Here is a 14,109-nt window from a genome sequence, read left to right as displayed (position 1 = left end):
TTGAACTGACCATGCCTTCCTGCATGGGAAGAAGGAATTTATGTACAAACCCGACCCTAATCCCTGAACACTGACAACTATCACTTCTGTATAAAATTAGGAGATGATTGTGTCAACTTTGATTTCATTTAAAACATTTTCTCACTGTCCTATTTTCTTTTTCCTGGATTTTTCCTAATACACATTGGAAAGAAATTGGAGACACCCCAGCTTTCCTAATATTTAAATCAAATCTTGATTACCTAGATGAAATACTCTTCAGATATGAATTCAAAAGTCATAAAATGTAGAAGGGAAAGAAGAGATAAAAATTTGTTAGTACAAGTGAAATGGCATAAAAATATAACTTTATTGATGCTACAACTTTAGGCAGCTTAGATAACACTATTTTACAGTGAGACAGAAAACACCATGTACCTCTCTGTGCGTGTATTTGGTTCTTCCATGGACAATTTGGCATAGGCTTTCTGTTTAGCTTGGTCCTGCAATTTATACCAGAACCATATCCTTTCCATATCATTCCCTTGGGATATACATACCCTGTGTCACAGCTGAAGTACACCCGAATGACTCAGAGCATAAGGATGATCAACTAACTCAAAGGAAACACATTCAGATCATTTGTTCAATCTTAAACCAGTGGATAAAACAGAGGATTGGACTTTAGGCAACTTTCAAATACTGACCTTCTAGGACCCAAGAAGAGTGTGCTCTTCTGAGGCCATTAGAGGCAATATTTCTGGATTCAGGTCCTTCAGGTCTTTGTCTCCTAGAAATAAATAGTTTTCAACAATCAATAAAGGGGACAAAATCTGATAGTTCATTAGATGATAAAAAATGTCAATCATTCCCACAGGTTCATGACACAAAGAGGGCTGGTAGAGATTTCAGCCACCACCCACCATACAAGGAATTATAGGATATAAAAGTCATTGTTATTGGATAAATCCGTGAAATGGTGAAGAGCGAGGGCTGAGATCTGGGGAGCAGGGGGTTCCAATCTGGTGCCATTTTGTATCCATTGAGTTTCTGACTCTTGGGGAACAGGCTTACAGAGGTGTGTCTCCCACTGGGGCTGGCTATGAATCTCTGCCCGACTCTTGCTCCTAAGGTGACTCTCTCCTTCACAGTAGGTGACACAGCAGCGACAGGCTGCAGAGGGCTTCCCTCTGTGCTTGGACATCATGCCTGGGGCTGGAGAGGCACCTGTAGACCTCCCTGTGCTCTGGAGTTCTGGGGGTTCTTTCAGACGGCTTCTCCTCCTTTGAACATGGTCCAGACTGATGTCGGACTGGGAAGAGCAGCTCTCATTCCAGCCAGAGCTGGCACTCAGACTTCTTAGGGGAAGAGCCAACCGCAAGGCCTTCCAGAATTTAGAGCCAGAATGCTTTGACTTTTCTCCCTTCCAGCTCACAAAAGATACAGACTCCTTCAGCTGCAGGATGCCTGGGTGTGGGTGCTCAAGGGGACGATACTCAACCACAATGAGCTTGGTGGCAATAGAGTTTTGGCACATGACACCCAGTTTAAACTCCAGCATGCTGATGCTCTTCTCTGTCACATAGTCTGGGCTCAGGACAACAATCATCCTTCGGCTTCTCTGAATGAAGTCAAAAACTGCTTCCACTGTATCTATAGGGAAATGAAAAATAGGACAATGCGTAGTGAAAACTTATATAAGATACATTTCCTCATTGTCCTTGTTAAAAAAGGACAGGCGATGAATAAACACTTGAGAACATAGGATCTCAGTGCTAAACAATATACCTAGCTGGGAAATCTCATTGACTCCACTTTTACTAGTGGTTACCAAGCATCTGCTACCTTCAAAAATGAGGAATTGATCCCCTCTAAATGTAGATAACTTCAGCTTTGTTTGTAATTAATTTCTTTTTGTGTTTTGAAACATTCTTCCTTACCAATTTATCTTTTGGTTTTTTATGTGTTATCTTCAAATTCTTGAAATATTTCACAACTATTGTGATAGCACTGTATTTTCTTCTCATCTGTAGACTAAATTAGAATTTTATCTAATTCCCCATGTGACATAGTACTAAGTCTCTTCCCTACTTTCATCATGTTCCTCTGAATAATATTCAGTTTATACTAGTGTCTCTTAAGAGTAACATTCAGATCAGGACTGAATACAGTGCTACAGATATCGTCTGATCAATAAAGAGGAATACAGTATTATTGCCTCTTAAGATTTACAAGTTATATCACTTGAAGCAAAAAAAAATGAGACAACAGATGATATTATTGACTTTGTTGTCATTCAAAATTTTCTTGTGTGTGTGTGTGTGTGTGCATCTGTGAAGAACTGATCAAAATCAACTTAAGGGGCAACAGCAATGACAATGGGCAAGAATCAGTTAATCAATTAAGACTTCTGGCAAAGCATTCAATTTTAATAGCCACTAAGGTAGATTTGAACAGATTCCAATGAAAAGTACTTAAAATAAATGCAGTCCTTGACTTACTATGATTTTAGAGGCTTACACAAAGTTATTTTCTTAAGGAAGGAAATTTCAAATGTATAGATCACAACCATTGACAACCTTGAAAACAGATACCACAGACAGTGATGTTGAATACCTACACTTAATGGCCAATGACAGAGTGACAGAAAAACTTTTCAGTCTGTTAATACAAGCAGAAAGGTTTGCAGTGAATTTGATCATTATGAAATTGAAGGGGAATGAAGAGCTCTGCTACTTACCAGATTAGTTCTTTCTAATTAGTGAATTTAACATGAATTTGCAGGAAAATTGGAAGAAACTCGTGCCCACACTTTTATTAGAACTTTTGTCTGGTTTTATCAAGGTTGCAGTATTTTGGAAAATTTTTAATTTGACCTTAAAAGATAAATCTAAATATTCACATATCTTCAAAGCTTGTGTATGTGTGTTTGCACATATGAGGGTTGGTGGTAGCACCTTTATCCTCACTTAGTCCTACATAGATTTTTATTAACTGCCTTTCATAAACCTGAGGGTGGGAGAGTATGAAGTCTACTGTCTTATGATAAGTATGAGATAACCTTTTTGTTTTTCAATAAAAAGGACTGCTGCATATAAGAACATTTAATAGTTAATCAGATAGATACTACACTGAGATAATCCTTTAGCACAGATTAAGACTGAAACACCCCTTAGACATCAGAAATCAGCACCTTCTGCACCGAAGTGATCATGGGGAAGATTCACAATTCACTGGAAATAAGGTATGTGGCAAGGATGCCTAGAGGCTATGGTTAGTGTAGTGAACATAGAGAGCTGGGCAGTCAGGACAACCAGGAGCAGGAAAAATAGAAAAGACGTGGAGAAGCACACCCTTCAAAGGAGGAAAATCCATAAGAATAGCTAGGTGAGTCCCACAGGTAGGGTTCTCAGTGAGGAAAAGCACAGTGAAGGAGATCTAGACTGTCCTCCCCCTCAACCACCACTCAGAACGGGCACTGACCTCTTGAAGTAGACAGATAGTGCAAAGACTGATGAGTCAAGGTTTGCACATCCAGGTTTGGCATAAGCTTTCATTTTGTTTGAGGGGTATCAGACATGAGCCAGTACCCCCCATGAGCAAATTCGCATCAGCTTTGGGACTAATACAGTGTCCTCCCCAACACTGCCTACTCAGCAACTGCAACTAACAGAAGCCATCAGTGGTCAATAAAAAAACTACATCTACAGAACTGCCTGTAGGTAAACCTCAAATATATGGAGAACAGTGTGCTACTGAGTGACTACTAGGCTAATGAGGATATTAAATGAAAATTTCAAAAATACCTGGAAACAGTAAAAAAATGATAGGAGCTATCAGAACCTATGGGATGCATCAAAAGCAATACTAAGAGGCGCGCAGACCTCTCCTGCAGCGCCTGCTGCTCCCCTCAGCAGTGTACTTTGGTCCTTCTCTTGCTCTGCTCCCTACTCTGGCTCTGGTGAATTCTCTCACCCTCCCGCGCTTCTGACTGTACCCATTGCTTGTATAAATAAACAAATAAAACAAACAAATAAATAAATAACTCTTAAAAAAAAAAAAACAATACTAAGAGTATATGGAAATGCAGGTCCATATCAAGAAACAAGAAATATCTCAAATAAATAATCTAATCTTACAACCTGCATTTACTCTGGTCTAGAAATAAAGAACAAACAACAAAAAGCTAGCAAAAATAGGTAAATAATAAAAATTAGACTGTAAATAAATAGAAATAAAAAGTTTAAAAGATCAAGGAAACCAAAGGCCAATTCTTAGAAAAAACAAACAACAAAGACAAACCTCTAACAAGGATCACTAAAAGAAAAAGACAGAAAACTCTAACAAATAGAATCAGAAATTAAAAAGAAAAAGACACAATGAAGAGCTCAGAAATAGAGGATCATGAGACTACTATGACCATCTTTATACCTATAAACTGCCTTACTGAAATAGATACATTCTTAGAAGCATACAACCTTCCAAGACTGAAGTCAGGGAGAAATAGAAAACTGAACAAACCAAATAAAATCAAGAAAGTTGAAAATTTTCCAAAACACAAAAGTTAAGGGCCAGATTTTTTTCACTAGTCAGTTTGAAGTATTCAAATATGAATTAACACCTATCATTCTCAAATTCTTCCAACAATTGAGAAGAGTGAATGCTTCCAATTACATTTTATTGGGTCAATATCACACTGATACCAAACGCAGACCAAACATCACATAAAAAGAAAAGTACAGACCAATATACTTGATAAACAGCATAGATGTAAAAATCCTCAAAAAATTTTAGCAAACTGAATTCAATAATACATTAAAAGGATCATAAATCATGATCTAGTTGCCAATTCAACATCTATTTATGATTAAAAAAAAAAAAAACCTTCCCATAAAATGGGGATAGGAACATGCCTTGACATAATAAAGGCTATCTTGCCAAATCTATAGCTAACAGCACACACAGTGGTGAAAAACTGAAAGGTTTCCTCTGAGATTAGGTACAAGATAAGAATGTCCAACATAGTATTAGAAAGTTCGATCTAAAGCAATTAATTAGGAAAGTGAAAGATATAAAAGAAATCCCAATTGGAAAATAAGTAAAACTATCACTATTTGCAGAGAACATGATAATTAACATGGAAAAACCTAAAGAATCCAATAAAAAAAACTATTAGAAATAGTAAATACAGCAAATTTGTAGATAACAAAATCCACATACAGAAACTGTTATGCTCTTCTATTCAAACAACTCAGAAAAGAAAGAAATCAAGAAAAGAATCCAATTTGCAATTGAAAATTTTAAAATTAAGTACCTAGGAATAAACTTAACAAAGATGAAATACCTGTACAATAAAAAACTGTAAGGCATTATTAAAAGAAATATAAAATATTGAGATATGGAAATATCTATCTTATTTGTGTCTTGGAAAAATTAACATTACTAAAATTTCTACCACACCCAAAACAATATAAAGATTCAATACCTATCAAAGTTTCAGTGGAATTCTTCAGGAAACTGAGGATTCATTACTGAAATTTACAATCACAAAAGATCCCAAATATTCAAAGCAGTCCTTACCAAAACAAAACAAAACAAAAAACAAAAAACAAACAAACAAACAAACAAAAACTAGAGGGATGGAGATAAATGCCCAGACTTCAAAGCTAAGCAAAACAATGTAGTATTACCATAAAATAGAGATACAGACCAATGGAATATAACTGATTGCCAAAAAATAAGCCCACATTTATATGGACAGTTAATGTAAAACAAAGGAACCAAGAGTATACAATAGAGAAAGGAAAGTCTCTTCAACAAATGGTAGTGGGGAAACTGGTCACCTATATGCAGAGAAATGAAACTAGACCACTCTCTCACAACATAAACACAAATTCAAAATGTACTAAAGATTGGATGGAAGGCTGGAATCTATAAAATATATAGACGAAAACAGACATAACACTCCTCAACACTGGCTTCAGGTATGCTTTGGGATGATATTCCAAAAGCAAGGAAAATAAAAGCAAAAATCAACAAATGCAACTACATCAAACAAAAGAGCTTCTGCACAGTGAAAGAAACTAGGATTAAAACAACAAAAAACACCCTCTGAAAAGGAGAAAATATTTGCACATTATATAGCACTTAAGCAGTTAATGTCCAAGATCTACAAGGAACTCACTAGCTTAATAAAAAGAAAGCAAAGAACCCTATCAAAAAATGGGCAAAATTGCTAAGCAGACACTTTTTCAAAGAAGACTACAAATGACCTACAGGCATATGAAAAAATGTTCAACATCATTTAGAATCAAGGAAATGCAAATCAAAACCACATGACATACCACCTCACTCTAGTGAGAATGCCCCATATCAATAAAATACCAGAAATAACAAATGTTTGTGAGGGTGTGGAGAAAAAGTTACCCCCCTACACTGTGGGAATGAATAACAGTCCATCCCCTAAGGAAAATAGTATGGAATGTCTCAAAATATAAAAAAAATAGATATACCATATGATCTAGCAATTTTACTCCTTGCTATCTAGCAATTTCACTCCTTGTTTTTGACTTGCTAAGCTGTCAAAAACATTCTTTCAAAAGGGATAAATGCTCTCCTATGTTCATTGTAGCACTATTTATGATAAATATGTTTTGGAAACAATCTAATTGTCCAGACAAATGATTAGATTAAGATTTGGTGTGTATGTATGCAATGGAATACTAGTCAGCCATAAAAAAGATGAAACCTTGCCACTTATGGTAATATGATAGAACCGGAGGAAATTATGGTAAGCAAAAAAAGTCTGAAGGTGAAAGGCCAATACTAGATGTCTTCATTCAAGTGAAATATAAAGAAAATAAAGGAACAGACAAGTCTAAACCAAGAAAACACTTAGAAATTGAAAGAAAGTGGCAAATAGGAACAAAGTGAAAAGTGGACACAATGGACTATGGTGGGGGTTTATTTGTTCTTTGTGATGGATGTTGGTGGTAACATACATCTGAACAGTAGTGAACCTATACCCCTACACTATAACAGTGTTGTGAGCAATGTAACCCCCCCAAATCAAATAAAATATTAGAATGCTAAGTAAACCTTAACTATATCATTATATGCTCAATAAAATTAGGAACTATAAAGCAAAACAAAAGGACTCTGTATTCAAATTTTTCATTTGTGTTTAACTTCAAAATAATCACTTTAGAAAAACATGTTGTCTAAAACAGCTAACAGTAACATAAAACAGTCTCCTAGGTATTCTATAGAAAATTGTCTTTAGAGTCTGTGACTTTTTCATTTTCCTTTTGTAAAAAAAAATGTAGTGGTACTCACTCTGAAAATGTAAGGTTTGCATTTGACAATGGGTAATGCTAAAGAAATAGATGTGAATAGTGGTATTCCCGAAATTAAATAAGCAGTGGAGAAAATGCTTCTTGAATGGAGGTTGGTCTATGCTTTTGGTCTTCACATAGTATTTTAAAGATAGCTGTCCACTTTATGGCATATTTTAATATCTTTCATATTTTCAAAACTTTTTTAGGATATGAAGGCTACTTGGTGAGGAAATAATAAATTTTATTGTTCTACTTAGCCCCAAGGTATTGAGGTGTGGCTATAGAATGGTAAGACCAGTTTTCTTGCACTTTATTAATCTTGTTTTTAGGGCATATTTCTGGTCTGAAACTAATCAAAACTCCAGAATAACCCTGCCTTTAAAAGTCATAATCTCCCTGAATTTACCTCGAAGAAAACTAGGCCTATAATTTCATTATTTAGTCTGGTTATTGGTGTATCAGTGAGTAGTAATTATCTTTCTTCTCCCCTTCCATTCTTTCTTTTTTTTTAAAGATTTATTTATTTATTTTATACAAGAACTGGGGTACAGGCCAGATGAGCGGGAGAGGGTGAGAGGATTCACCAGAGACAGAGTGGGGAACAGAACAGGCAGACTGACTGAAATACACTGCTGAGGGGAGCAGCAGGCACAACAGGAGAGGTCTGCCATGCTTTGTGGGACCCTTGTGGGCTGGCCGGGATTGAACCGACGCTGCAGAGGCTGCGGACAGCTTCACAGCATTGCGCTCAACCGCCTGCACCACCAGGGGAGGCTCCCGTTCTTTCTTAAAATTTGAAATGTGGTTAACAAAAGGTGAGGGAGCACCTAATTTAGAAGATTTATATGAATTCTAACATTGGTTTATCTATTTGTCAGTTTCTATCTTAAGATATTTAAGTCTGAGTTCACACATTTATAAAATGCATATGAGAAAACTTGTATGGTTGTTAAACAAATTATAGATAACTAAATTCATATGCCTAACATGACAACCATTTAATAATTTGATTAAATTATCATTCAAATCTATTTAACACAATCCTAAAATAATGTATCTATTAATGTTGATTGACTCTGAATCAACCATTGATGGTAACTTTAAAGAATCACATTAATATGTGGACATACAAGAAAGTATCATTTTTAAAATTATATTTATTCATTTTAAAAGATATGTTAGAACTACTACTGAAACAATCTCCTACTCCACAGCTAAAGATATTTCTTATTCTTTGCAAAGAAACAGAAATAAGGCTAGTTGTTGAATGTGTCCTATCATGCTGTGAATTTACTTGTGTCAAACACCTATTGCCATTAGTAAATGACTGAAGAAAATATCTTGAGTTTTAACAAGGTCTGTAATAGTCAGATTACCTTGATGTCCAAACTACTGATATTAACACTACTAATATTTAGCTAAATAGTCACTAGTGTGTTTGAGAATGTTATTTAATATGTTCGGCATTGCAAGCAAGCACCTTTGAACTTAACACCACTTATCCAATGCATTAAGTCCATATAAAAATCTCAGTAAAATCCATTAAATCTCTCCTTGCACACCTCTAAAAATTGGGGGACCTAGTATCTCCAAAGTAAGTTAAGTACATCATTGTTCAACTCTGCATTAAAGTTGTTACCTGAATGAATAGAGATATGGTTTCTTGTAAATTCCATTCATTGATCCTTAGTCTATTCTTTGGAGACTGGTTTGAAAAAAGGAAAATTCTTCAGTAGGAATAATTTTACTAACCTAACTAGTTTAGTTATGGGACCCTAATTAATATTCTTGGAAAAAGAAAAGCAAGGCAAGGGCCTCCCTGTTATTATGAACTTAATACTATTCACTCAAAAGAAAATGCATTTCCAAATAGTTATTGCTTATTTACTTGAAATTTATGATAAAAATAATGCCTCTTTGATCCTAATTATCATCTGCAAACTAAAGTCAGGACATTACTTGATCTTATGTCAAAGCAAATGTCTTAGGATTGCATGAAAACCTATAAAAGATAAGAGATTCCTGTAATCTACTTAATTCCATGGAATAGGCTTGTGTACTAGCTTTAAAAGAATCTTTCTCCTCTCCCTCTCATCTCTCTTTCACACACAGACACACACACACTCTTCTGATAACTAGAACTCATCCATTCATCCATTTTAATTAAGGAATATTTTACTCCTTTACTCGCATGTAAAGAAAATAATCTTGAGATAAAGTTCCCATTTTTATCAAATTTTTCTCACAAAAGAAACTTAATGTAACCTATAACATTTCTTTCATAAGTGTATTATTAATTTTTATTCTCAGTTCTTATACACAAACATAAAAATAAAGACAAAACACATGCACAAAATAAAATTCAAAGCTGAAAATAAATGGTTTATTTTAAAATAAATTTACAAATCAAATGGAAAATACAAAAGCTTATGAATAAAATAAAAAAGATAACCTTAAAATATTAAAACCTATGGAAAGAAAATGAATAATTAACAAATGGAGGGAAGCTGTTGTTTCCCAATACAATGGAGTGCTTATTTAAGAGTCCTAGGGCATCATCTAAGTTAGAATACAGAAGAAAATTAAATTAATTGTATATGATTGCATAATTAGAGACTATATATCATGGTTCTCTGTCAGGAGATATTTATGTCATAGACCTAAAGCCATTACGTTTATTTTTTTAACATTAACAACATTTTTTTAAAAAAATATTAGAGAGCATTTTTTTTTTTGCAGTCTAAATTATAAATCATTTCCCCATTTTCCTCAAATATTCTATATTGGGCATCTTCTGGACTATAAACAAAAAATCTTGGGAAAAATTATCTTAGGATGAAACATATCATTTATATTTGAGAGGCTTTAGATTTTAGCATTTGGAAAAGTTCAATACCAAAGGCAGGAAAGTAAATTGAAAAAGAAAAAATCAACAAATTTCTAGGGGCACCCAACAACATTTGGGAAAAAATATGTAATTCAAAAGTGCGAAAAAACTGCAGCATTGGCAAGAGAATGGCCCCTTGAGACAGGACTGTCCCTCATTTACATAAAGCTCATGCAAGAGTTGATATTCAAAGTTTTTCTGGAGTCAATTCTCCTCTGTTCTGGTGAGTGAAGGGTTAATAGGAAAGTATTAAGAAAAAATAATTAATAAGGCCAAAATATAGGTCTAAGAGTGACTCCATACCATAATTCTACAGTTAAGAATCATAAAAAATTGTTTTCAATTTTAAATAATAAATAACTCCTCCATCAAGAACTGATTTATTGTGCATTTTAATACTGATGAAAGCCACTTAAATATAGGCGATAGCTTTAGAATTGCTTATAAACCCACCACTAAGATAAGGGGTTTTATAGGATACCAGTTTCATGTATAAGCGTATTATTCTCCTTTCCCTTATTACTTAACAGCCCAGACTGAGATTTATCTCTCCATGACTTGAGCACTGAGATTAACACAGTTTAGTTTCTAAGTGTGTGTGCTTGAAAACACAGTAGGCGATTAGTTAATGCCAGAGGACTAGCTACCATTCAGCAGTGACCATGACAGCTCTGTGCACAACAGGTTTCACTGTATCCAGATCAACTGTAGTAGCAGTAGCAAGTTACTGAAACTAATTTTGGGAAGGCAAGACCAAACAACTACTTCTTTGTGAGCTGTGAATGAATGAATAATGAATAATATCAAATGTACAGACAACACTGAGACAAAAGCATTATAGTAAAAACTGGACAAGAGTTCCAGTGGTTGATAATATTATGACAATAGTTATTTGAAGCCATAAGCATATATAGATATAAAGATATAGATATACACACATATATAATCCATGTGTGTATATATGTATGTATGTATACATCTATAGTAGAATTCACGTGTTTAACTATGTGTGTATATATACATACACACACACATATATATATTAATCTGTATGTAACATATTCACCACTCTGTAAACTCTGGACTTAGTTTTCACTTTTCCAACTTTTAAGAAGAGTAAAGTTTAATTAAAACAAACTAAAACAAGATTTATTGACAATGACTTTTCAGACTGACTTGTTTGTAGTGAGGAAACTGTATCAGTGAATAAAGTATGGAAAATACTGGGCATCCAGTTAATTTTTTTAGACTATTAATGCTAAAAGCAACTCTCAAGGTCACTGAATCTAACTTCCACACTTTACAATGAGGAGGTAGAAACAAGTGAAGAGAAATCACTTTCCTAATAGTCACATTAGCATGACTGAAATTAAAAGACAAATTGCCAAACATCCTGTTCTGTGCTCTTCTCACAAGCCAGAAACCACCCTAAAAGCATTTTGCTGTTATTTCATTCTCTATTAGCACCATTAGTAAAAGATCCTATCAGACTGAACTAAGTGTGGAGCCAGTTGCAAAATCAATTACTGATATACACTGTACAGTAGACATGGAGACAGAATAAATATGGGTTGACCTATAGATATGCAAGAATTTACTGTAATAAGAAATTATGACATCTTTTTCAAGTTGACAAATTTATCATCGATTACCTGAGAGAGAGGACACAGGGGTTATAATAAGAGAAAATAAAGGCAAGTCCTTTAAACCAATTACAAGGATCAATTCCAGTTATACTGTTTTGCGTCATCCTAAGCGAGTGTCAGACTTGCTGGGATGGTGCTTCGTAAGCAGGCCGAGCAAAAGAGATCATTCTTTTCAACTAAAATAAATTTAGATTCTAGATGAGTAAAAATAAAAGGCAAAAGAAAACCATACTTGGAAACTTATAATGATCCTGTTAACAAAAAACTTAACTTTAAGGGGTCTTTTAATCAACAGCAAACTCAGTAATAAAGAGATTAAAAACAAATGAAGAGAGAATGGAGATGTAGGAACAAGGTAGAGGATACATAAGGGGAAATTCACATCAGCTCAGTCTTTGCCTGCAAAGAACATAGGGACATGAAAAGCTGGTGACAGAGTGGCGGCACTATCATTCTCAACCTTAGTCTTGACTGAGGAGGCTTAACGGCCAGGTGCAGTCACCTGAATTTATCCCTATGAGGAGGCTTTAAAGGAATATTTTTCTGTCCATGATGCAATAATTTGGGAACAAAAAAAGGGGCCGCTCTTCCCTTCTGGAGTACCCTTGGTTTGTTTTACCCCTTCCATGGTCCCTCTCATACATTTTTCAAAGATGAATAGGAGAGACCCTGCTCGCCACTTCTAGACCACCTGGAACTTTTCTTCACTGGCATGGCCACCTGCAGCTGCTTCCAGAACCTGCCCTGCGGATACTTGGATTTCTCCCCTTTCCATTTAATGACCGTGAGCACCGTCTTAGCCCTCTTCAGCTCTTTCACCTTCGTCTCCTTCACAGCTTTGTACTGTACTAAAATGACGTTGATGTTGCCCCGAGAGGCCATATTTTCTAGGCCAGCCTTGAGCTCCAGGAGGGCTTGGGTTCCCTGGAGTACGTAGTTGGGGCTTAGGACAACCAGGAGGCGTCTGCTTTTCTGAATGAAGCTCAAGGTCTCATCTGTGACAACTGGGAAAGAAAACACCGTGGGGATTAGTGTTGGCCAGGAACCTCCCCAAGGCATGGGGCTCGAGTGTAGGGGACTGAGGGGTGAAACTTTTACTAAGAACTTTAACTAAGAAACTTTTACTTAGACCCAATCACTGCCTTCACCTGATACCACTCTCCTCAGGGAGAATGAAAGCCACATGCAAGTAGTCTCCCCCAAAATGAATGCCAAACAGGCATGAAGTCAAAATGTACTTCTGCAACCTTGGTCTTCAAAAGCATTATTTGGGACATGAGAAATAGGCAGGTTGTCTGGAAATCAGTTTTTCAACTATGTTGCATGTTGTGGCTCAGTCAAATCAGGTCATTTCTCCTCAAATACACCCATGTATCAACTTTAGTGCCAGTGGACATTCAAAAATTATACATTCAAGTCCCTCTCTGTTGCCAAGATATCTCCTGACTCAGATTGGCATCACTGTCACTGGCATAGGAACTTAAAAAATCCTAGCCAACTGACTGACACTTTGGCTGGCATCACATTCGCAGCTCAGCTTTCTATTCTGTATCTGCTCGGGACCCGAAATTAGTCCATGGCTCTTTCTCCTTAAACTCTTATCATTACTATGAAGCCATGTGTCTCAGCAGCTGCTAGCAGATGTGTCTGCCTTCACTAACAGACAAATGCTTTCTTCAAGTCAGAAAAGAAGAAGAAAAAGCAGGGAAAACAGAAATGCAGCATAATTTTATTCTGTTGTCAAGGATTCTGATTAGTTCCTGTCACTAAATTCTCAGGGCTAATCCATCTACACCAGGTTGCTTATCAAGGACTGTATAATCCTTTACCTGGGGTTCAGATAGGAGCCAACACCAGGGAATACACTTGTGTTGTGAAAAGCTATTTCATGGCTTTCCATACTCCCATAAACAGTCATTTTGCCCCTGAATCTTTGCAGGTACAGAGGCAGTGGGGAAAGACTTGCAATTAAATTAGCACGTTTAGCCTGGAGGAGAATGCAGAAATAAGTAATGGTCTACATCAAGCAGCATTGCTGGAGGCTGACCACTTATAAGCATAGAAATAGATCCAGAGATAGATTAAGAACAGCAGGAAAAATGCAAAAGATCACAAGAATAAATCAAAATCAAGATGCAAGACTATTATGCAGAACTTGAATTCTTCAAGGAACTATCAATCCCTATTTGAGGGTCTTACACTGTTATACTGTATATCTTCATTACCTTTTCATACAGTAAATAAATATTTTTGAAAGACT

The 14,109-nt window shown here is 35.6% G+C and overlaps 1 protein-coding gene across 3 annotated transcripts in view; it reads right to left on the bottom strand.

Annotated features, from left to right (window-relative positions):
• Window positions 1-832: 832 nt before the first annotated feature.
• IL1RAP (interleukin 1 receptor accessory protein) overlaps window positions 833-14,109 on the bottom strand; it is a 134,265-nt gene continuing 120,988 nt past the window's right edge. For 2 of the 3 annotated variants that reach the window (XM_037525280.2, XM_037525281.2), the window contains exon 11: window positions 9,690-12,853. In XM_037525280.2, coding sequence (XP_037381177.1) covers window positions 12,486-12,853 — 368 coding nt within the window. In that variant the 3' untranslated portion in view covers window positions 9,690-12,485. Of the gene's footprint in view, window positions 1,633-9,689; window positions 12,854-14,109 lie in introns of those variants that run through there. The other variant, XM_037525283.2, reaches the window with a different exon arrangement.

This window comes from Talpa occidentalis, unplaced genomic scaffold (assembly GCF_014898055.3).
Source record: "Talpa occidentalis isolate TD23 unplaced genomic scaffold, MPIMG_talOcc4v2.1 talOcc4.4, whole genome shotgun sequence".
Classification (NCBI taxonomy): domain Eukaryota; kingdom Metazoa; phylum Chordata; class Mammalia; order Eulipotyphla; family Talpidae; genus Talpa; species Talpa occidentalis.
The sequence above is the reverse complement of the archived record's forward strand: the minus strand, read 5'-3'. Positions and strand labels throughout refer to the sequence as shown.